Source organism: Phaethon aethereus (assembly GCF_964289735.1).
Source record: "Phaethon aethereus genome assembly, chromosome: 9".
In the NCBI taxonomy this organism is placed as follows: Eukaryota; Metazoa; Chordata; class Aves; order Phaethontiformes; family Phaethontidae; genus Phaethon; species Phaethon aethereus.
Window position 1 is genome coordinate 151,726 of NC_138585.1, and position 20,549 is coordinate 172,274.

The window sequence follows — 20,549 nt, forward strand, 5'->3', positions numbered from 1 at the left end:
GGCAGAAGCGCTCTTGCCTGGCACCGTGCCAGCCCCACACTCCTGCCCCAAATACCTTCAGCACCAGCAGCCGGTGCCAGCTCTGCCGTGGGGCACTTTCCACCGCGTAACTGTCATCCTCAGCCCAAAGCTTTGCTCACTGAGTGGCTCCTCTGGCCAGAGACCCGCTCCTGGATCTGCCAGGAGCCGGCAGTGGGCAACGCATTTGCGTTTCAGAGTATGGGTGGCAGAGAACATGCCAGAGGATGGGCATGATGTGGTGGACCATGGGCACATGTGGCAGGTGACAGGCACAGCATGTTGAACAGGCATAGCATGTTGAACAGGCACATATGGCCTGTGGCATCATCAGGACACACTGTGATGCCCACGAGCCATGCTGAGCCCACAGAGCATGGCTCGCTGTGGCAGGGACTGCAGCCATGTCCCACCCCATGGCTCTGCCCCTGTGCAAACCATCTTGATGGCCAGCCTCCTCCAGGTGGCCTTCTGCAAGGCAGGTCCTTGGTCAGGGAGACCTGTCTGACGGATCTTTGTGCTGCTGGAGGAGTCATGACTGTGGCAGCTGTGCCAGGCCAGTCCCAGCACAACCATCCCATGGCACAGGTGCTGCGTGCCAAGGAGCAGGGATCCCACCTCCTGGGGTAGTATCAGGAACCATCAACCATAGTGTCCTGGGGGCCATGGGGATGGGGTCTGCGTGGGTGCTTGCCAGTCCCAGAGGTTGGTGTGCCTGGGGAGCAACACCCCCAGCAGTAGCAAAGGGGGATCCCCCAAAATCAGGGGGCCAAGATAGCAGGGACGGTGCTGGTGGCACATTAACTGGAGAGGAGGCGGCCAGGGCAGAGTCCACGCTGGCAGGGGGAGCGCCAAGCCCCAGGGTCAGGGTCCACAGGGACGCTGGACACTGCTGGCACAGGATGCACTGCGCTGCGGTGCTGGGTGCTGCACGGGCAGCCTCAACTGCTCCTCTCCTCAGGGCTCGGCTCCTGGGGATGGCAAGGCGTGCCATGGCCACCAGCCTGCTCCGCGTCCCCCCACCCCAGGAGCTGCTCCGTCCCCTGGCCGTGCCAGAGAGGCTGCTGCTCGGGCCGGGGCCCAGCAATGTGCCCCCCCGCATCCTGGCTGCAGGCGGCCAGCAGCTCCTGGGCCACATGCACGCCGAGGTACTGCAGGTGAGCTGCCCCAGCCCAGCCTTCCTCCCCTCCTCTCCCTTGCCTCTCACAAGGGGCTGGGACAGCTCCCCTGGGGTGAGGGAGGCAATAGCAGTGCTGGTCGGTCCCCTGCTGCCACAGGTGATGGATGAGATCAAGGCGGGCATCCAGTACGCCTTCCAGACGCAGAATCGGCTGACCCTGGCCATCAGCGGCACCGGCCACTGCGCCATGGAGGCCGCCCTCCTCAACCTGCTGGAGCGTGGTGACACCGCGCTGGTGGCCGTCAATGGCATCTGGGGACAACGTGCTGCCGACATCGCCAGGAGGTTGGGTATGCTGGGGACAGCGGGATGGCACTGGTGAGGCTCGGGGGACAGGGCTTGCAGGTGGGATGCCAGAATGTGATCCCTGGCTTGCTGTCTCCATCCTGGTGACTGTGACCAATGACATGGCTTCTGCAGCTGAAGAGCGCTCCAGGTTTTTTCCAGGGTGATGATCCTCTGTTTACGGTGGTTTATGACTTTTCCACCGGGTAAATCTGCAGGAGGCCAGACCCTGGCAAGCGGCTGTGCTCCTAGTTCATGCATGACCGATTGCCCCATGGAGCTTGTGGCTGCCCAGTGGGATGCATGCCCAAAGCTCACTCTCCCTCTGCCCAAATCCTTCCCAGGAGCCAATGTCCATGAGCTGCTGAAACCCCCGGGCGAATACTTCACTCTGTGGGACATCGAGGAGGTGAGTGCAGGGTGGCAGGGGTGAGCTGGCCCTGGGAGCCGCACCTTCCCTTCTGTTTCATGTAGGGCCTGGTGCGGCACAAGCCCTTGGTGCTCTTCATCACCCATGGCGAGTCCTCCACGGGGGTGCTGCAGCCGCTGGAGGGGCTGGGCGAGCTGTGCCACCGGTCAGTGCATGGCGGGCACCCGTGGGGGCTGGCGGCATCCCAAGGTTGCTGTCGGGGATTGGGGCATGGGGATTTATACGCCCTGGGGGCTCCTCTGGCTCTGTTGTGCTGGAAGCAGTTGGTGCCTGTGAGACACACGGCCCTTGTGGGGACCAGGATGCTGGGGTTGGAGGAAGAGGGGTGGCAAGAGAAGGTGGCAGGAGGAGGTGGCAGGGACACCAGGCTGAGCTCTGTCCTCCCACAGGCATGGCTGCCTGCTACTCGTGGACGCGGTGGCATCGCTCGGGGGAGCCCCCATCTTCATGGACCAGCAGGGTAAGAGCCACAGTGCCATCTCAGACACACAGGGGACAAGTGTGCTTCATGCTTGGGCCAGGGAGGGAGGGCAGTAGGATCAGTCCTGCCTTCCCCATTTCTGGCTATAGCAGTGCTAGAAACTGGTCCAGCTGCAGACAGAGAGCCTGTTCCCCTCAGGGGACCATCAGCACTGCCAGGGTATCCTCCAAAGCTGGCCAAACGCAAGAAGGACCTGCAGCGTGTGCCACGCTGTGCTTCCCACCCGCTGCTTGCAGCTGGTTTGGGGGGGCTCACGCGTGTCCCTGCTGGGAGCCTCCAGTCCCTAAGGAGCTGCCTCCCCTCTTGGGCAGAGATCGACGTCCTGTACTCGGGGTCTCAGAAAGTCCTCAACGCCCCCCCCGGCAGTGCCCCCATCTCCTTCAGCGAGCGAGCCAGGTAAGGGCAGCCCTGTCCAGCTGGGGGGAAAGGCGATGGGGCTGGGGGGAGGCTGTCACTCCCCTGCTTTGCCAGCTGTCCGCACCAGCCCCGCTCTGAAGAGCATACCCAGCAGCAGCTCTGCGGGGCCAGAGCCCGGCCCATCCCTGGGCAACAATGGGTGCTGGAGCCAAGCTCGGCACTCGCTTCAGGGGATCCCTCCCTGGAGCTGGTGGGGTCAAGGTCCAGCTCTTCCCTAGGACTCTGCTTTGCCAGGGAGAAGTTGCTGAGGAGGAAGATGCAGCCCCCATCCTTCTACCTGGACATGGGCTGGCTAGCAAACTACTGGGGCTGTGACGGCGAGCCGCGAAGGTGAGGGCAGGCTGTCCTGGACAGATGGCCGCAGCTGCCCCACTGCGCCTTCGCCACGGCCGGGGGGCTGCCTGCCCTGCAGGGCTCAGGCCCTGTCTCCCCATCGCAAAGCGGCCCTGGGGGATTTGCATCCCCCCTGCACTGGGTGTGGAGGAGGGAGGACACCGCGCCCCAGTTCCCCCCACCACGAGCTGGAGTACTGGTCTGCCGTGGGCCGGGCTGAACCTGCCTGGGTGCCCCGTGGGTTTTGCAGGTACCACCACACGGCACCGATCAACAGCTTCTTCAGCCTGCGGGAAGGCTTGGCCATGCTGGCGGAGATGGTGAGCGGCGCCGGGCAGGCACAGAGGCACTGGCACTGCCAGTGGGGCTCGGGGGAGCAGTGGGCACCGGGCCCCGCGCGCGGTAGGGACCTTCTCCCTCCTCTCTGTCCGCAGGGTCTGGAGAGCTCGTGGGAGCGCCACCGGGCCAACTGTGCCCAGCTGTGCCAGGGGCTGCGCGACCTGGGGCTTGAGCTCTTTGTGAAGGAGGAGGTGGGTGAGGGGCTAGCCCACCACCGCCGCATGCGGGCAGTGCGAGGACACGGCCCTGTGCAGCTGGAGACATGCCTGGGCAGGTTTTGATGCTACGGAAAACACTCCCTCCCCAGCAGTGTCTCTCTCCTGGCCGGCTGCTGGGCTCATGGTGGGGACAGGAGCTGCAGATTTAACCCAGTTTCTCTCTTCCCCAGAAGGCGAGACTTCCCACCATCACCACTGTCAGGGTGCCCGAGGGCTACGACTGGAAGAAGATCACAGCCTTTCTCATGGACCACCATGCCATCGAGATTGCCGGGGGCCTGGGCCCCTCAGTGGGCAAGGTGGGCAGCATCCTCCCCTCCCGCTGCCCACGCCTGGGCACTGAACCCGGCTGCAGCTGCATCCATCAGTAGCGCACCCCACGATTAACGGGTGCTCTTTGGCTGCAAACAGCAAACACATGGCTGGATGCATCCCATCGCCTGCAGCAATGCATAGCAGCTCCTAACCGCACACAATTTCTGTGTGTAATTGAATAACCACGCACATAATTAGCAGAGGCACACATCTTTAGAGGAACCGCATGTTAAACAGGAGCAAGCAGGGAGTTGTGCATGTGCACTTCACACCCAGCCGTGCCCATGGCTGCTCCTTGTGTGCCCCTGCTCTGCACAGGAGCCTGCGCTCCGCTGGCCGCTCTGCTCACAGGGCGATGGCTCCGGGGCATGGCCGCAAAGGTGGGTGCTGCAAGGAGACGCTCGCCCTTCTCCTCCCAGGTCCTGCGAATCGGCCTCATGGGCTGCAACTCGACCAGCAGCAACGTGGACCTTGTGCTGCGTGCCCTGCGAGACGCCCTCAGGCACTGTCACCACAGCAGGCTGTGAACACCCCTGCAAAGGGGGGATCCGGACGAGGCGGCACGGCACTCCCCCCCATGCCCAGCTGCAGACAGCTGGCGGGCAGAGGGGCTCCGCTGCCTCCCCGGGATACTGTCAGGAAACACTGCAACACCCAGCAACCCAAGCCAGAGCAGGAAGGAGAAGCTGGGAGAGCAGGGGATGTGGAGGTGAGGGCTGCAGCTCAGCAGACGTGGGACGTGGACCAAACGCCTTCTCCCAGTCCCCCACACAGGGTTGCTCCTCACCCTGATGTCCTGACCCCCCAGCTGCTCCCTTTCCCCTGCCCCCAGGGCATGGCAGCCCCACTGCATCAGGGCTGGATGCAGGATCCGACCACAGGTCCCTTCTCCTCCCACCACCATCACCCTCGGCTATTCCTGCACCAGAACCCAACACTGCGGAACACCAGCCACTCCCCCAGATTAGGTACCCTGGGATGAAACACCCACCCCAGCGCCCAGCTCTACCAGGGTAGCCAAGAGGCCATGCATCCCCACCCAGCTGCAGCAGATGTGCACTCGGCCCTGGTACCATCTTCCCTCAATAAAGCGACATGGCAGCGTGCTGCTCCCTGGCCCTGTAGCTCGCCTTGTGCCCCCCTGAGTTCTGACACACCCAGATGGGGCGGCAGCAGGGTCCTGCTCAGCTCTGCTGGGGGGTTTCTTGACGGATCTTGGAGAGGAGCTGGGACATTGCCGAGTGGCGCGCGCCATCCTGGATCCGGTACACCTGGAACTAAGCAGAGGCAGGTGGGGAGTGAGGGGAGAGGGCTCCCCACTCTGCCTGAGCAGAGGGGATGCTCTCCCCAGCATCGCCAGCCTCCCGCAGCCTCCACAGCGGGGTTGGGCAGTGCATGCCAGCGGCTGCCAGTGGCCGGAGGGCTCTGGGGGGCAAACTCCAGCGCATCCTAAGCTGCCCAGCCCAGGTGGTTTCTGGCACTGCCACACTCTGCCTCGCGAGACCAGCCCAGGGTCTCTGGTCCCTGTTACCTGGCTGAGCAGGATGTCAAAGTAGGCTGTGTCCCAGTAGGACCCGTCCTTGGCGGGGAGCTGCAAGAGGGCTTGGGTGCCAGGATCTGCCTGCCGGTTGTCAGTGCGTGCAGGGAGGCCAAAATGGAAGCGGAGGAAGTGTCGGGGATCCCAGGCGAAGCTCTCCACCTTACGGTAGAGGGAGGTGGGGTCCAGGGCCTCTCCTTGGAAGAGGTTCTCCTCCGGGTGCAGGAAGTGGGGCAGGTGCCCAGTGGCCAGGCAGCGGAGGAGGATCACCAAGAGCCTGTAGACTGAGCCCTCCAGGTCCTGCCAGTCCTCTGGGGAGGGGAAGAGCTCCATGCTCCACAGCAGCACCATCTGCGGGGAGGGAGAGAAGGGTGCAGGATCAGGCACTCCCCACAAAGGCCATGCCTTCATACCCTGCAGGCAACTGCACAACCACCCGTGGGGCTGAGCCCTCAACACAGGTATGATGTCCTCAGCGGCCCAGGGCTGCGCAGGCTCTCAGAGCTGCTGCTTCAGCTGCTGCAGGCACAGCTGATGCCCCACCACTCCTTCGTTTTGAACCTTTGCTGCACTCCCCAAAGATCCCCCATCTCAGGTCTGAGGCAGGTCCCAGCTCCACAGCAGCTCTGAAACAACATGCCCAAGCTTTCCACAGGCACCAAGCAATAGTAAAAAAACCTTGCTTGTGGTTTCCATCAGCTGCCGGCAAGGCAGGTGAACCCCCAGCAGCTGCCATGCCAGTTTCCTTGGCATTGCACTGGCAAACGGCCTGGCACCGATGCCTTTTGGCAATATAGTGTAATAGGCAATGCACACAGTGGGCTGGAGCAGATGCTTTTTTGGACAGATGCATACTATGCCCTTTTAAAACAAAAAAATCAAAGAATGCAACATAAAGCAAAACCCATAGGACTTGGGTTACTTGGAGCTGGAGCCATTCTCTCAGCAGAAGACGACTTTGCCTCCTTCTCCACCCTGGCCCGGGGAGCCACCACAAGGCAGGGCACACCTGGACTGTGCCAACAGGTGCTGTCCCCAGCATGGCCACTCTCCCGATCGGCGTCACCAGCTGGTGCGTGTCCAGAGTGCCAAAAACAGGCCTGGTGGGGAGAGAGGGTTTTGTCAGACAAAACGCCACCCTCAGCCCTGTCTGGGCACCTCCCAGCACGCTAGGGCACAGGACGACCTGCAGCATGGCACGCATGGCAACACAATCCCCAGCAGGGGCCTGTGCCAGGGGATGCCTGACACATCGGCACAGAGTCCCAGCTCTTGACGCTCAGGGTGTTTCAGGCTGGAGGTTGCTGGTTCAATCCAGCAAGTGCCTGTTGTTTGCCAGGAAGAAGGATAAAACACCCCTAACCATGGCTGACACTATGCATCCTACCTGGACACAGCCATGGGCTGGTACATCCCAAAGCACTGCAAGCACTTGCCTTTGTTGCTTGGGATCCTCCAGCAGCGACTCGGCTGCAGCAGGGTACAGAGGAGCAGCCTTGGCTCTGCCTGCCCAGAGAGCCACGGTCCCGCCAGCAGAACCTACCTACCTTCAGGTGGTTGAAGGTGAGACCACACTTCCCACCCTCCTCTCCCCAGTCCTGGCTGCGGAGCTGGTCAAGCAGGCGAAGGCTGTCCAGACGGGGTCCCTTCAGTGTGTCCACTGCCTGGAGCAGCTTCAGGATGGGGAGGTGAGTGGAGGATCTGGCGAGAGAAAGTGGTGAGAGGGAGGATGGATACCCGCATCCTCCCAGCTGGAGAGAGGATACTGCAGTGACGCGGTGCATGCGGGGATCCCCCCGGGCTGCCCATGTGGGCCCGGACACGCAGCACCCTGGATCCACCTCCCACACCTGCCTCCGGCAAAGAGGCACCAGGGAGATTTGCAGTGTGATGGGGATGCTGCTGAGCAGCTCCTGCCTTCCCGGGAGGTACAAGAGGGGAGGCGAAGTGGGGTTGTGCTCCCCGACGTGCAGCGGGGAGGGCTGCAGGCTGCCCTGGAGGGGAGGGTGGATTGGACCCCAAGGAGGGGCCGAGCATCCGGCTGGACCACATTGTGCCCAAAATAAGCCTGGTCCAGCCAGATGCTCGGCCCCTCCTTGGGGCCGGGTGGCTGTGCTGGCAGGTGAGATGTGTGTCACCCCAGCCCTGCTCCCTGCTGCAGCCCGCCCTGGGGGGCACCTTGTCACCCTGCTGCTGCCAGATGCCCAGGCTTGCTCCCAAAGCCCGAGCAGGGATTCGAGAGCTGCTGCCCCCCAGCATGGGCGGGGTTCAGCTCCTGCAAAAAAATCTGGGGGGCCTCTTCAGTTGCACACCCCCCCCCTTTCCTTGAGCTGTCTGTAATTTGGTTGAGGTTTTTCCCCCAACACAGGGCAGTGTGTTTGGGCATCAGGAGGGGGTGCTTCACCCCCCTGCTGACATGTCCCTCCACTTTTCCATCACCTTTTTCCCTACACCTGGCAGTGCTGCCGGCCAGGGGGGATCCCCGGGGAAGGGTCACCCCACTATGCATGCGGCTGAGCCACTCACCTCCAGCAATGGGGAGAGGCAGGGATGAAGTGGGCCTCTTCTGTGGCCTTCCAGAGGCTGCCTTTGGGGAAGCCCCTGTCACTCTGCCGCCCTTTGAGCCGGAGCGGCTCCTGCCACCTCCTCACCACGGGGACAATGTCAAAGCGGATGGTCTTCCAGCCGCCACGGATCAGCAGGGAGAGCTCCATGGCATCTTCCTGCAGATTTTCGGCACTGAGATCACCTAGATGAGGAGGGTTTGGCTGCAGTTAGGAGGTTAACGCAGCCGGTCCCGCAGGCTGAACCAGGTATGTGCCGCAATGCCTGTGGGCACGTCCCACCCCGCTCAACTCATCCCTTTCCAATACTGCGGTTTGTCTGTGGTTCCCCAGCAAAAGCTGTTCTCCAAACCCTGACGGGGTGGTTTTCGGGAAGGAGCATCGCTCCAGCGGGACTCAGGGCCAGCCCAGCGGGTGTGGGCACAGCAGAAAGCCCCGAGCAGCCAAATGGGGCCGTGCTGCTGCGTGGCTGAGCAGTGCCAAGAAAAACAATGTGCTCTGAGAAAAATGGACCAGAAAAGGTCTCAGGTTGTGGGGGCAGAGGAGGACAAAGGCTTGGCTGTGGAGGAAGGAGGGATGCTGGTGGGCTTGCTCGGGCTGGGTTCTTTCAGAACCCAGCTTTCAGACCTGCTGGTCCTCTCACATCACCTTTCACCAGGGATGAGATTTACTTCAAGAAGCACCCTTGGAGATGGAAATGCATGGAAGTGCTGATGTGACCCCTACGGGCATTCCCAGGGTCTCTTCCCCACTGTGTCATTCCCAGGGATGCTGCTCCCAGCTGGGGCCCGTGTGTACAGGGCCGGACCCATGCCCCAAGGTCCCCGTCCAGCCCTGACATGCCTCCAGCTCACCCTCCAAACAGCCTCATCCAGGGACGAGGGGGCACTCTGAGGCCAGGAGAGACAGAGGGAACATGGTTAGAGACAGCCAAGCATGCCAAATGCCTCAGCAAACCATCCCTGGGGACTAACAGCAGGGTAAGTCCAGCGTGGAGCCACCCACCAAGGAGGGTGCCATCAGCCCAGGTGGAAGATGCCCAAGGATGACTCTGCTGTCGTGGAATGGCAGGGAGTAGTTCGCATCTCCCATTCCTTAGCTGAGGGCAAAGCCTGTTCCAGCGCTTGGCAGGGTGCTTCCTTGCTCATGCAGGATTTGGGTGGGCCACATGCCCGGGAACTTATGCCCCAGCCCGTTTGTGCAGGGACCACCACCCAGCCGGGACCCCCAGCTGTGCTGGAGGCAGCTCCTGGCCGGGGAAGCGCCCTGCCCGTGTACGCACCTGGCTGAAGCAGGAAGCGGCGTTGGCAGCACACGATGGCAGAAACAAGGAGCTCTTTCAGGTGCTGGAGGACTTTGCCCGGAACCAGGCACCCCGCACCACCTCCCCGCTCCATCGCACCCACCATGCTGGTCCAGTCCTCCAAGTCAGTCCCTGGAGAGGGCACTTCCAGATAGCAGCTGCCCAGCCCTGGACAGTGCCCAGCTGGGGTGTCCCCAGGCTGGCATGCCAGCACCCGCAGGGCATCGCCATCGATCCGCAGGGGGACCTCCACGGTGACAGCATCCTCGGAAGCGCAGAGAGCAAACTCAAAGGCTTCCAGGTTCCTGGCGTAGTCCACAAGGAAGCGGGGTTCCCTGTCATGGACACCCTCCAGCAGGGTCAGCAGGATGTCCTCGGCCCGCTGGAAATGCTCGAGCCGCTGCCTCTCGCGGGACACGATCACCCCAAGGTAGCTGTGCCAGTGGGAAGCGCTGGCTGTCATGGCAGCTCCGCCACTGTCCCAAGCCTGCTCTAAGCAGGAGTAAAAATGTGTGGGCAGGGAGGGCAGGGCTGGGAGTCAGTGCGGGGCGGGTGGAGGGAAGCCACAGCGGGGCGTTGGCAAGCACCACTGCTGGGCGAGCGCCAAGGAGCGCTGCCGAGAGCACTGTGTCCCCCCGGGGCAGACCCAGGGCGGGGGACCGAGTCACACCCTGGACCCCTGGCAATGCAGCAGGATGACAAGGGATGCTCAGCCGGTGGGTCATGCCAGGATGACGCTGTGGTCTCCCCACGCCTCTCCCGGCACTGGCGCTGTGTGCCGGCAGCATCCCCTCGCAGCCAGTGCCAGATGAAGGCAAACCTCCGCCCTCTCTGCCTGGCCCAGCTCGGCTTGGCAGGCCCAGCTCCCTGGGGCTGCCGGGTCAGGTCTGCTCCAAACTTGTGTTGCGCCCACGGGAGCTGGGAGCAGGCACATGCTGGAGCCGGGCCGTGCTGCGGTGACTGTGGGAGGGCTGCGCGACCCCACGCCCAGCATGCAGGCCCCCAGCGCAGCCCTGCGGGCCCAGCCCCGGGCCCAACCTGCAGCTCCATCAGACTCAGGCTCGAGCTCAGGCTCAAGCTTGCCAGATGCTGGCAGCCCCCGGCGCCCCTCGGCCGGGCAGACCGCCCGAGCCGGGCTCCCGCCGAGGCCGCGGGCAAGTTCGGGCTCCACGCGTGGGGCGCCCCGCCCCGCCTGTAGGCCCCGCCCCGCCTGTAGACCCCGCCCCGCCTGTAGGCCCCGCCGTCATCCCGGCAACTCCGCCCCCGCCACGCCCGAAGGGCGACAGCTAAGGTCTCCATAGCGACGGCGCGCGACTTGCAGCGTGGTTGCCTGGCGACGGCGCTGGGCCGCGGGGAGCATCGCCACGGGGGGACATGCAAAACGTCTCTTTCGGCCCCAAAACCGCGGCGCAGCGGGATCGTAGAGGGCCGGGGACCCAGAGGTGGCGGTCCTCAGCCTGGCCGCCGCCAGAAGGAGCGGATGCTGCTGAGGCAAGGGCTGTGTTTTGGGACTGTGCTCCGATCTGAGGGGGTCTTGGTCACCTTCCGCCTCCTGAGAGCTGCCTGGGAGAGGCTTAGCCCCTGGGCTGCCCTGAGTTAGGACAGCTCCGGCCACAACTGGCTGTTGTTTCTGAACAGCCTTTCAGGCTGTACCCTCGTACCTGCCCTCAGTCCTCCAACATCTCCCATAAATCCCAGAGAGGTGAGTGCATGCTGTGCCCTTCCCGGGGCAGGTTCCCCCGCTTCACGGGCCCTAATCCGGAGCTCTTAATAATCACAGCCTGCGGATGGAAGGCAGGCCTCTCCCAGCAGGACAGTAATCCCAGGCTTCCCTGCAAACCGTTCCTGCCCTTGGTCAGAGCAGGGGAGGGAGTGAGGGAGACTCCATGGCAGTGGAAATCCATATGGGAAGTGGGTCAGAACTGAGCATGGGGCCCTGGGACCACTTCTGGGGAGAGGAGAGAGCGCCATGGGGCTCACAGATGGTCCTCCCACTTCCTGAGCTCAGGTTCTTCATGGTCCTTTCACATAGGCCAGACGACGTTCCTGGATCTCCCCGGGGTTGTTTCCAGTTTGTCCCTGTGCCTCCTCCAATCTTGCATGGCTGAGGAACCACTCTGCACACAGAGGTCTGTCCCTCATGGTCCTCTGTCCTTCCACCAGCTGAGCTCCAGGGAGCTCCAGCTGCCTGCCAAGAGGGAGCAGGGCCAGAGCTTCAACCCACAGAGTGTCCTCATGCACCTGCAGTACGAGCCACAGAGGTGAGTGGGGGCCCGCACCAGGCTCCACACCGCCTGGAGGCTGGGGATGCCCAAGGCTGGGGACCCCCAACCAGATTTTAAACCCCTGACAGCGGGCGACAGGCTCTACATCTCCTTACCTGAGCCCCACGCTCCTGATTTGACCCCACCTGAGCAGGGGGCCCTCAGCCCCCCATGCTGAGCACTGTCCCGGCTGGGGCTGCATGCACAGCCTGGTCTTGCCCTCCTCCATCACGCAGGGAGGACAAGCTGGCTGGCATCCCAGGGAGGAGCTGAAAGAGGCAGGACTACCTGCTGCCGAAGCAGGGCTCCTGGGAGCTTCACCCTCCGTGTCAGAGGAGTCTGGGCTCATCCTGGAGGATGCTTAGCCCAAGCCAGGCAGGAGAAACAACCAATCCAGGCCTCGATGTAGGGAAAAGGGGGCAGAGAGCTGCAGGCCACTGCTTTCTCAGGGGTGGTGGAGCACGGTTCATTGCTGGCAGGGTCACGGTGTGCCCGAGGAGCATCACTTGGTCACAGATGGAGTCTCTGAGTGGCAGCAGCCAGGACAGTCCTTCAGGCAGGGTCTGGCAGTGATGCTGGAGGAGGCCACGGGGGTCATGCAGAAACTGAACTGTGAGTGGGAGCGGTACTATAGGAAGGCAAGGCTCATCAGAGTGGGGAGATGGGGCAGTCTCCCCAAGTGGCTTGGTGCTGTTGGGGAACCGTGTCCTCCTCGGCACGGTGCTGGCTGACCCCGCAGTGTGACCCTGGCTGCCTGCTCCCATCACTGCCAGAGCTCTGGCATTGGGAGGAGCAAGTGCGATGTCACTCTCCCAGCTCCTCACCACCTTTGGTACCTGCACTTCGCAGACCTCCGTCTGTGACCAACCATTGAGAGGTGGGTGCTGCAAAATGCTGCCCTCTGCCCCTTCCTGCAGGCCAGGGCCTGCCCCATTCCCCCTTCTTTTTCCTTCTTCCTCTTCCTCCTTCCCCATCTCCTTCCTCCTTCCCCATCTCCTTCCTCGTTCCCCATCTCCTTCCTCCTTCCCCTCCTCCCCTTTTTCCTTTCCTCTCTCCCCTCTCCTTTCCTCTTTCCCTTTCCCTTTTCTCCTTTCCCTTTTCTCCTTTCCCCTTCCTTCCTCTTCCCTTCCTCCCTCCCTTTCCTCTTTCCGCTTCACCTTCCCCTTTCCCTTCCTTCTTCCTCTTTCCCCTTCCCCTTCCCCTTCCTTCTTCACCCTTCCCCTTTCCCCTTTCCTGCTTTCCCTTTCCCCTTTCCCCTTTCCCCTTTTCCCTTTCCCCTTTCCCCTTTCCCCTTTTCCCTTTCCCCTTTTCCCTTTCCCCTTTCCCTTTTCCCCTTCTTCCTTTCCCTTCCCCTTCCCCTTCCCCTTCCTCCTCCTCCTCCTCCTCTCCACCGCAGGCAAGGGGCCAGGAGCAGGCCCTGGAGGAGCAGCTCCCCCACTGCTGCCAGGCACAGGCAGCGCAGGCAGCGGCCCTGCTGCAGGCGCGGTGGGACAAGGAAGAGCTGGCCAGGGAGCATGCTGGCTGGCAGCACAGCTGGCAACACAGCTGGCCAGCTGGGAGAGGTGGGAGCAGCCGGAGGCACTGCTGGTGCTGCCCGATGCACTGGGCTGGGGGGCAGCTCGGCAGGTGAGGGCTGGGGTGCAGACACCCCTCTGGGTGTCCCCCTCGAAGCAGAGGGATGGCCACCAAGGCCAAGCAGACAGCTCAGCACGGCGGGTCTGGCCCCTGCCTGCGCTTTGCCTGCCAGCGGGGAGGTTGCCTGGTGCTGAGACCTTTGCATGGGAGCCGTGGGGCACGAGGCCACCCGTGCCCACTGGCTTCCCTCCACGCACCCAACCCAGCAGATGCGACCCCGCGGGAGGGAGATGTGCTGGTGTGGGGAGGGGACGGCGTGGGCCGGGGTGCTGGGGAGGCAGCAGAAGCTCCGTCCCGTGTGGAGGAGGCAACAAAACACCGCAGGGGCCGTGCCATGCGCAGGGCTGGGCGTTCAGGGCAGCGCCAGGCTGGGTAACCCAGCGATAGGCTCAAACGTAGCACACCTCCATTGGAGGTGAGACGTGGGGGTAAATTTCGAAGGAAGAAGGTCAGTTAGACCCGGTCTGGAGGAGTCACCGGGAGGCTGGCGGGGAGCGGCCTGGCACTGGCAGAGGGGCTGGGCTGAATGAGCTAATCGCTCGTTTTCCATCTCGGCATTTTATGGTTCTATGAATTTTCACTCCGTTAGAAACAGGAGAGAGAAAACAACCTAAAAATAAGAGCAAGGGCAAGCGAGAGAGAGGGAAAAACACAGGAGCATGGGAGCGCTTGACATGGCAGGGGTGGGCGAGGGGCTGCCGAGAGTCCCCGGTGTCCCTCACCCAGCTCACCCCTCTGTAGGACACCATGCACAGCGTCACCGCTGACCCTGGCACCCTGCAAGATGCCATCGCCACCCAGCAGAAACACATCGGGGCTTTGAGCTGGTGGGTGGAGGAGCTGGTGGGAGGCAGGGAGACCGGGATGCGGGAGGCAGGTGATGCTCTGCCCCAGTGCCCCGGCTCTGCACCGGCCCCAGTGCCGGTACCCCTGTGCCTCACGAGCCTCCCGCCCGGAGCGGCACGGCCTCCGGCAAAAAGGCTGGGATGGGGAGGGGGGACGCAGGCAGGGGAGGTAGAGAGGAAGGGAGAGTAATTTAACATGACAGGCTGTTTATTTTGGCAAAAAGGGTTTCTTTTCAACAGATTTCAAAGCCTGGCCCTGGGGCTGGGGGGGGGACCACACAGAGGAGTGAGAGAGCAGGGGTGTGAGGGGGGCTCGATGGGGCACCTGGGCCGAGAGAGTTGGAGAGGACCCCCCGCCTGCTTGTCCCTGGGGAACGGCCGGGTTTTCACACCCCCGGGTGTGCTCCCCCCCGCCGCGGGGTGCCCTCGCGGGCGCCCGCGCGCTCCTGCCTGCACGTGCTTGCCTGCACGCACCCGCGCATGTTCGCACGCTCCCCCAGCCCCTGCGCCTTCCTCCGGGCCAGGGCTCAGCTGGAGTCTTGGCTTCCCCCAGCGACATTTCAAAAGAGCCTGTTTATTAAAAAAAAAAAAAAAAAATTGCTAGGAAAGAAATAATTATTATAATCACATTAAGAGCTTTGGCTGTAAAAGCCCTGCGAGAGCGCAGGGAAGGAGCCGAGGCTGCTAACGGCAGGGAGCACGGGGGGTGGTTTTCCTGCCTTGTGCTCTTTTTTTTTTCAGTCCCAGTCCAACACCCCCCCCCGCTTTTCCTCCCCTTTATCCTGGGAAATGAAAACAATTTATTTAATGATGGATCGTCCCTTTCTCTGGTCACTGACCTTCTTGGTGAATTTCTGCTGAGCTCGGCGGAAAACGTGAGGCTGGGTTGTGGATCCCATCTGTGGGTGGGGGAGGGGAGTAGGGGAGCTCACCCTCATCCTTCCCAAAAACCGCAGCAACGGTCCTGGGGAGCAGGATGAGGCGGGCGGGGACAGTCCCCACGACAGCGAGGTGCTCTTCTGCAGCTGCTGTCCCTGCAGCTCTGGCCCCGGGGCTTTGGTAGCAGATGTGGGGGCTGCGGCGGCCCCCAGAGCCCCCCACCCTCTTCTCTCTCCAGAAGTCCCACAGGTGTTCCCAGCACCCACGTCCCCGGTGGGCCTGGGGTGGGCGGTGGGCTCTGGCCTGGGGTGCAAGGGCTGGGCCGGGGTGCAGTGCCGGAGAGGGAGCGGGGAACAGAGGAGCTGTACGCAGGGTGGGAGCAGGGGATGGAGGAGTGGTCTCCATCCCGCTGGCAGCAATGTCCCCCCTTGCTGCCCGGTGCTGGGGTGATGGAGAGGCTTTCTCGGCTCAGAGTGGCCATGGGAGGCAGTTTTCGGACCCGGCCAGGCAAGGGGCCCAGGCGTGAGGCCGGGGACAAGGCCAGGGATGCATGCGGGGCTGCACGGGGCTGCCAGCAGCGGCCGGTAACAAGCGCCCCGCAGCAGCCGGTTTGGCCCCCGGCCGGTCCGGTGCTTGGCCAGGCTCTGCGCCCCGGAGAGAGAAAAGCCGGGGGAGTGAGGGGAAGGGACAGGGTCACACCAACCAGCACCTTTCATTCAGGCGGGCTGTCAGCACCCAGCGTGCATCGCCCCGGGGCCCCGGGCACGGGTGCAGCCTGGCATCCCCGGCCGGTCGTACTCAACCCCCAGCTGACCTGCGAGGCAGGCATGGAGCAATCCAGCATCCAGCCCCCCTCTCTGTCCCTTCCTCTGCCATGGCCTGTTGCTCAAAGCATGGTTCTTGTAAAAACACGTAAATATTTATACAAGAATAATTTAAAAAACATGGTCTGTCAAATAATCAAAGCAGCAGAACATCCGAGGAGCTTTCAGCTGGATTGGGAAATCCGGTGTTGCTTTCCGACGCCACGCTGTGATGCTGGAGGTGCTCATGGCTGGCCCTGGCCCTGCAGGCTGCCGGACTTGCCGGCGCGGGTTCGCAGCAGGTTTGAGGTCTTCCTTAATGTGGTTTGGGGACCACAGCAGTGGGTGGCTTTCACTTGCATCAGCTTGAGCCACCCGCTGCTGGGAGCCCCAGCTAGGGATGGGACTTTGCCAGACATCGATTTCAGACTCAGGCGTCCTGGTTTCGGCACCATCCCCTGCACTGGGACCATGCCAGGAGCCGGAGAAAACTGTGGGTGAAGTGCTGCGTCCCTGTCCTCCCCCAGGCTGCATGGCAGGGCTGGGGACTGGTGTGGGGAGTGGCAGGGTGGCCCCCGGAGCTGCGGGGTGGCAGGGGTACTTCCCAGCGGCATCCCCATCCCTCCCGAGCTGACAGCACCCTCAGCATTTCAAAAGCTTTGCTTTGCAGCGGTGATGTGAGAGCCTTGGGCCAGGGTTTCCCCCCAGGGAACGAGATTTGTGTCCATCTAAATGCTTGCACATCCCCGTTTGCACTGGTGTCACCAGGCGCCAGCACAGCCAGACGCCTGTCCCGCGTCCCGGTGGCACCACATCCCCCGGGCGCTACCGAGAAGCCCTGAGCTGCAGCTCCCCAGGGAGGCAGGGGAATGGCCTTAAAATGGCAGTACCTGGAGAACCCCAGCCCTGTTTCCTTCTGTTCCCTTGGGGCTCCCCTGGTTGGACCAAGACGGGAGATGCGATTGCCACCGAGCGATGACCCTGCTGCCATAGCTCAGCCCGCCTGCAGCCGCCACATGCCTCGGCTATGCTGTTCAGGGAGTGCCAGGGTGGCAGGGGGAGGCGAGGGGGTGGGAGAGGGGAAGGGGTCCCTCCTGTTCCCATGGCCCCATAGGGCTGGGGGGCAGAGGCAGACACTGCTGCTGGCTGGGGCAGCACAGGGGGAGCAGGAGCCGTGTGTTGCAGCAACCTCCGTCCTCCTGGCTGCCCTCCAGCCCCTTCCCACCACCCGCATTTATGCGCGTGATTCGTGTTCTTGCATTCTTTGAACCTGGGCCAGATAACGAGTTCAAACCCTTTCATTAAAACCTCATCTCCCCCACAAACGCCCAGGCACCTCCCTGGGCTACCTGGCTGCCTTGCCCACCCTGGGGAGGGGGCTCCTGGGGCTAGTTCCCCCCTGCAGGAGGTGATGCTTGTGCCGCGCACGTGTTCAGCATCCGCAGGGAACACTCTCTGCGCTTGGCCTAATTATCTGGAAGGGAGGGGGATAGCCAAATCCAAACCATGTGCTGACCTGCAGGCCCCTCCGCCCGAAAGCATCCATGCTGAACGCTCTCTGGATCATTAATAGCTCCCCGTGTCCTTTCTGCACACCCCCCCCAAACACGCAGGGCCTGGCTGGGGGGTTAGGCTTTGTGCTCTTTTCCAGTGGTTTTCCAGGGCTGCCTTTCGTGGGAAGCAGCGGGCGGCCCTGGGGCCATGAGTGGCAGCCAGGAGGAACCAGGGGACAACTGCCTGCAGTTTTGAGGCAACCCGGGTGCTGTGATGCCGGGCAGAGACAGGCTTGGGGTCAGCCGAAGGGCCTCTGCCTCCATCACTCGCTCCTGGAGGCAGCATCTGCCCTCCCTCTGGTGCAGCTTTGCCGTGGGTGAGCTTGTGCCACAGCGTGCCTGGCACCCGCCGGCCTCCTTAGCCCAGCCGGGTGCCTGCAGAGCGGCCCAGGAGGAAGCACCGGGCCCAAATGCCACTGGGACCCGTGCTGAGGCGTTTTGCTGAGGAGCATCACTGGGCAGCGGAAGCCCGGGGTGAACGCTTGGGATGCTCCTGGGGCCTGCACAGTGCCCACCCCGGTGTGACAGCCCCACCAAACCCACCACCCGGGGTAAGCGCGGGGGGTCCCAGCTCTGTTTTGGAGGTCACCAAGAAGCTGGACCCCTGAACGGGCAGAAGAAAGGGGCACTCGCTCCTGGAGAGGGAGCGGGCGACAGCAGCCAGAGCTTGGCCAGATGGTGCAGGGAGACGGCTGCTTCCCCCCGCGCTCCTCCCAGCCTTCCCAGCACAGAGCCCGGCTTCGCACCGGCTCCAGCTCCTGGCTCAGAGGAAATGGCTGCCGGCCGTGGCCCGCAGCTGTTTTCCCCGCTCTGTTCGCTGCTTTCAATTTAACACGCTGGGGAGCTGGACCGGGACGACGCAGGGGGAGCATTGTGGTGCTTTCCCGTGCGAAGCCTGCCTGGAAGAAAATCCTTCCCTTGCGCCTGGGATGGCTGTGGGCAGGGCTGCTCCCTCCTGCCTTCCCTGCCTGTCTCCAGGGGGAAAACTCACTGGCAGAAACCTGGGATGGCCCCTGCGGGGATGCTCATGGCGGCGGGGGCAGGTTGGTGCCACGATGTCCCCATGTCCCTTGGGAACTGAGCTTGCAGTGGGGCCTGGCACGGCAGGGCAGGGCTGGCAGACAGGACTTTTGGGAGCACATGGCATGAGGTGGGTGCAACCCCTGCCACGGGACCGTGGGGCTCACCCTCCCGGGTGCGAGGTGGTGGATGGCGACAGCCAGAAGGCCCCCCGGCTGCTTGCCAAAAGAGATGGGTCTCAGCCGGCCCCCCCAGAGACACCAACGGGCTGTGTGAAGAGGGTGGCGGTGCCCCGCTGCATCCCCCCGCGCAGCGTCCCCCGGGCTGGGGAAGGGGCGAGCGGCCTAATGCCTTCCAGAAGATCAGCTGTAAATGGCTGGGGAGAGTAATTCATATCAAACTCATAAAGCCTTTATTAGTGTCTCAGGGGAGAAATCCGGATGTGGCCGTTTATTTATTTTGGCTTTGGCTTTTTTTTTTTCCTCTCTTTTTCTTTTAACATTTTCTTCCAGGAGATTTTTAAAGGGACAGGGACGCCTCGCTGTGTTCGGCAGCGGGGCTCGGCGGCTGCCGGCTGCCCGTGGGGTGTTCGGTCCTGGAGACTTGGTGCCAGCCCAGGTGCCCTGGCATCTCAAGAGGTCAGGCAGACCTTGGGGTCCAGCTTTGGGGCCACTACAAGGCGAGGAAGGTGCTGGTGCTACCAGGGGCCACGGGTACCACGGTGCCCTGAGAGCATTTTGGAGCCCTGCAGCTTTGCCCTGGGTGCTGCACCCCTGCGCCCAGCCCTGCTCTCAGCCCTCCACCGCACCACATGCCCCAGTTTCCCCCACTCTACAGAGAGGGGATGATCCCCACACCAGCGCTGCCGCCTCTTCGGGCGGCCAGCAGCACGTGGGCGAGGATTTTGGGAGCACCCTTGCACCGATGGCAGAGCTGGGCCCCTGGTGAGGCAGACTTTCCGCAGTGGTGTCCGTGGCTGGTCCTAACCCAGTCCCGCTGTTGTTTGCTCCTCCGCTTCGCTCTTTACATAATTTGTTCCTTGGCCCGTTTTCAAACGTACCTCGCAATCGTTACAGCAGAGGATATTTATACAGCGGGGGTGTGGAATAACATAGAAAACCTCTGGAGCCGGGGACCGGATTCCTGCACCATCCCAGCACTGGAGGCAGGCGACAGCCCTCCCCGGTTTTGCTGGGACCCTGGACCAGGCTGGATGGTGCTCTCTCTCGCATCGCCCCATCTGCGCCCAGGCCCCCCGGGTGCTCCTGCCGTGGGACAGGGTGGGTGCAGCCGCGGGGGCACCAGGAGGTGGGAGGGGATGGGGGTACTTACCCCCTGGTGCAGCGGGATCCTTCACGCCAGCACCTGCCCGGCAGCAGCGTGGGCAGCACCCGTCGCTAATATCAATTAAGAATCAAAACCCACCGGCGCTTTCTAGTGGGGTCTCCCAGGGGCAGCCCCACCAGTTTTCTGGGAGACACGGGCTTTCTTGATAAAACCATTGCTGATGATAAATGTAGGGTGGGTGTGGGGTGCTTTTTTTTTTTTTTCTCCAGTGGAGACAAAGAGGCCCTTGAGCCTAAAGCGTAACTTAAAACATGGCATTCCTGAAAAGAATTTCCTGATAATATTTTTAGCACCTGAAAAAAAAGGGGGGGGGGGGAAGCAAAAAAAAAAGCAAATAACACCATTTTTTTCTCTTCCACTCTTTATTTTCCCTCCAGTCCTCTGTTTTAAACGGGCAGAGGGGACCCGCTGCTGAACCCGCTGCTGGAGGGAGCGGGGCCGTGGCTGGCTCTGGATGGGGACTCTGCACCCACGCGTGTCCTTGGGTGGTAGCTACTTTTCCCCCGTGGGGGATGAAGGGGCCGCGAGGGGTCTCTCGGCGAGGGGCTTGGGGGGCAGAGTGGACGGCAGAGGATCCCTGCGTGGGGTCCCCTGCCGCCCCCCGCAAAGGGACCCCACGCCCCCCGTGGGGGGACCCCCCCGGCCCATCCGAACCCTGCCCTCTAACGTTAGCATACCCCTCCCCTCCGCCACCGCCCTCCCGGCGCGCCGAGCGCCCATTGGCCGGCCGCACCGGGGCTATGCAAATCACCCGCGCGGGGGCGGGGCTGGCGGGGTGAAGGA

The 20,549-nt window shown here is 62.8% G+C and overlaps 2 protein-coding genes across 2 annotated transcripts; one reads left to right on the plus strand and one right to left on the minus strand.

Moving 5' to 3' along the window:
- Positions 1-920: 920 nt before the first annotated feature.
- AGXT (alanine--glyoxylate aminotransferase) lies at positions 921-4,543 on the plus strand (the record flags this gene model as incomplete). Its single annotated transcript, XM_082003505.1, has 11 exons — positions 921-1,175; positions 1,296-1,488; positions 1,828-1,892; positions 1,958-2,058; positions 2,303-2,373; positions 2,706-2,790; positions 3,046-3,141; positions 3,395-3,464; positions 3,579-3,674; positions 3,872-4,000; positions 4,436-4,543. 11 exons carry the CDS (start codon positions 921-923, stop codon positions 4,541-4,543), a joined length of 1,269 nt encoding a protein of 422 aa, XP_081859631.1.
- A 657-nt stretch (positions 4,544-5,200) lies between these two features.
- On the minus strand, positions 5,201-10,246 carry MAB21L4 (mab-21 like 4; the record flags this gene model as incomplete). The annotated part of the gene is made up of 5 exons (XM_082003578.1): positions 9,400-10,246; positions 8,080-8,302; positions 7,101-7,254; positions 5,548-5,904; positions 5,201-5,293 (listed from the first exon to the last, which is right to left on the minus strand). Exons 1-5 carry the CDS (start codon positions 9,881-9,883, stop codon positions 5,201-5,203), a joined length of 1,311 nt encoding a protein of 436 aa, XP_081859704.1. The 5' UTR covers positions 9,884-10,246.
- Positions 10,247-20,549: the final 10,303 nt, after the last annotated feature.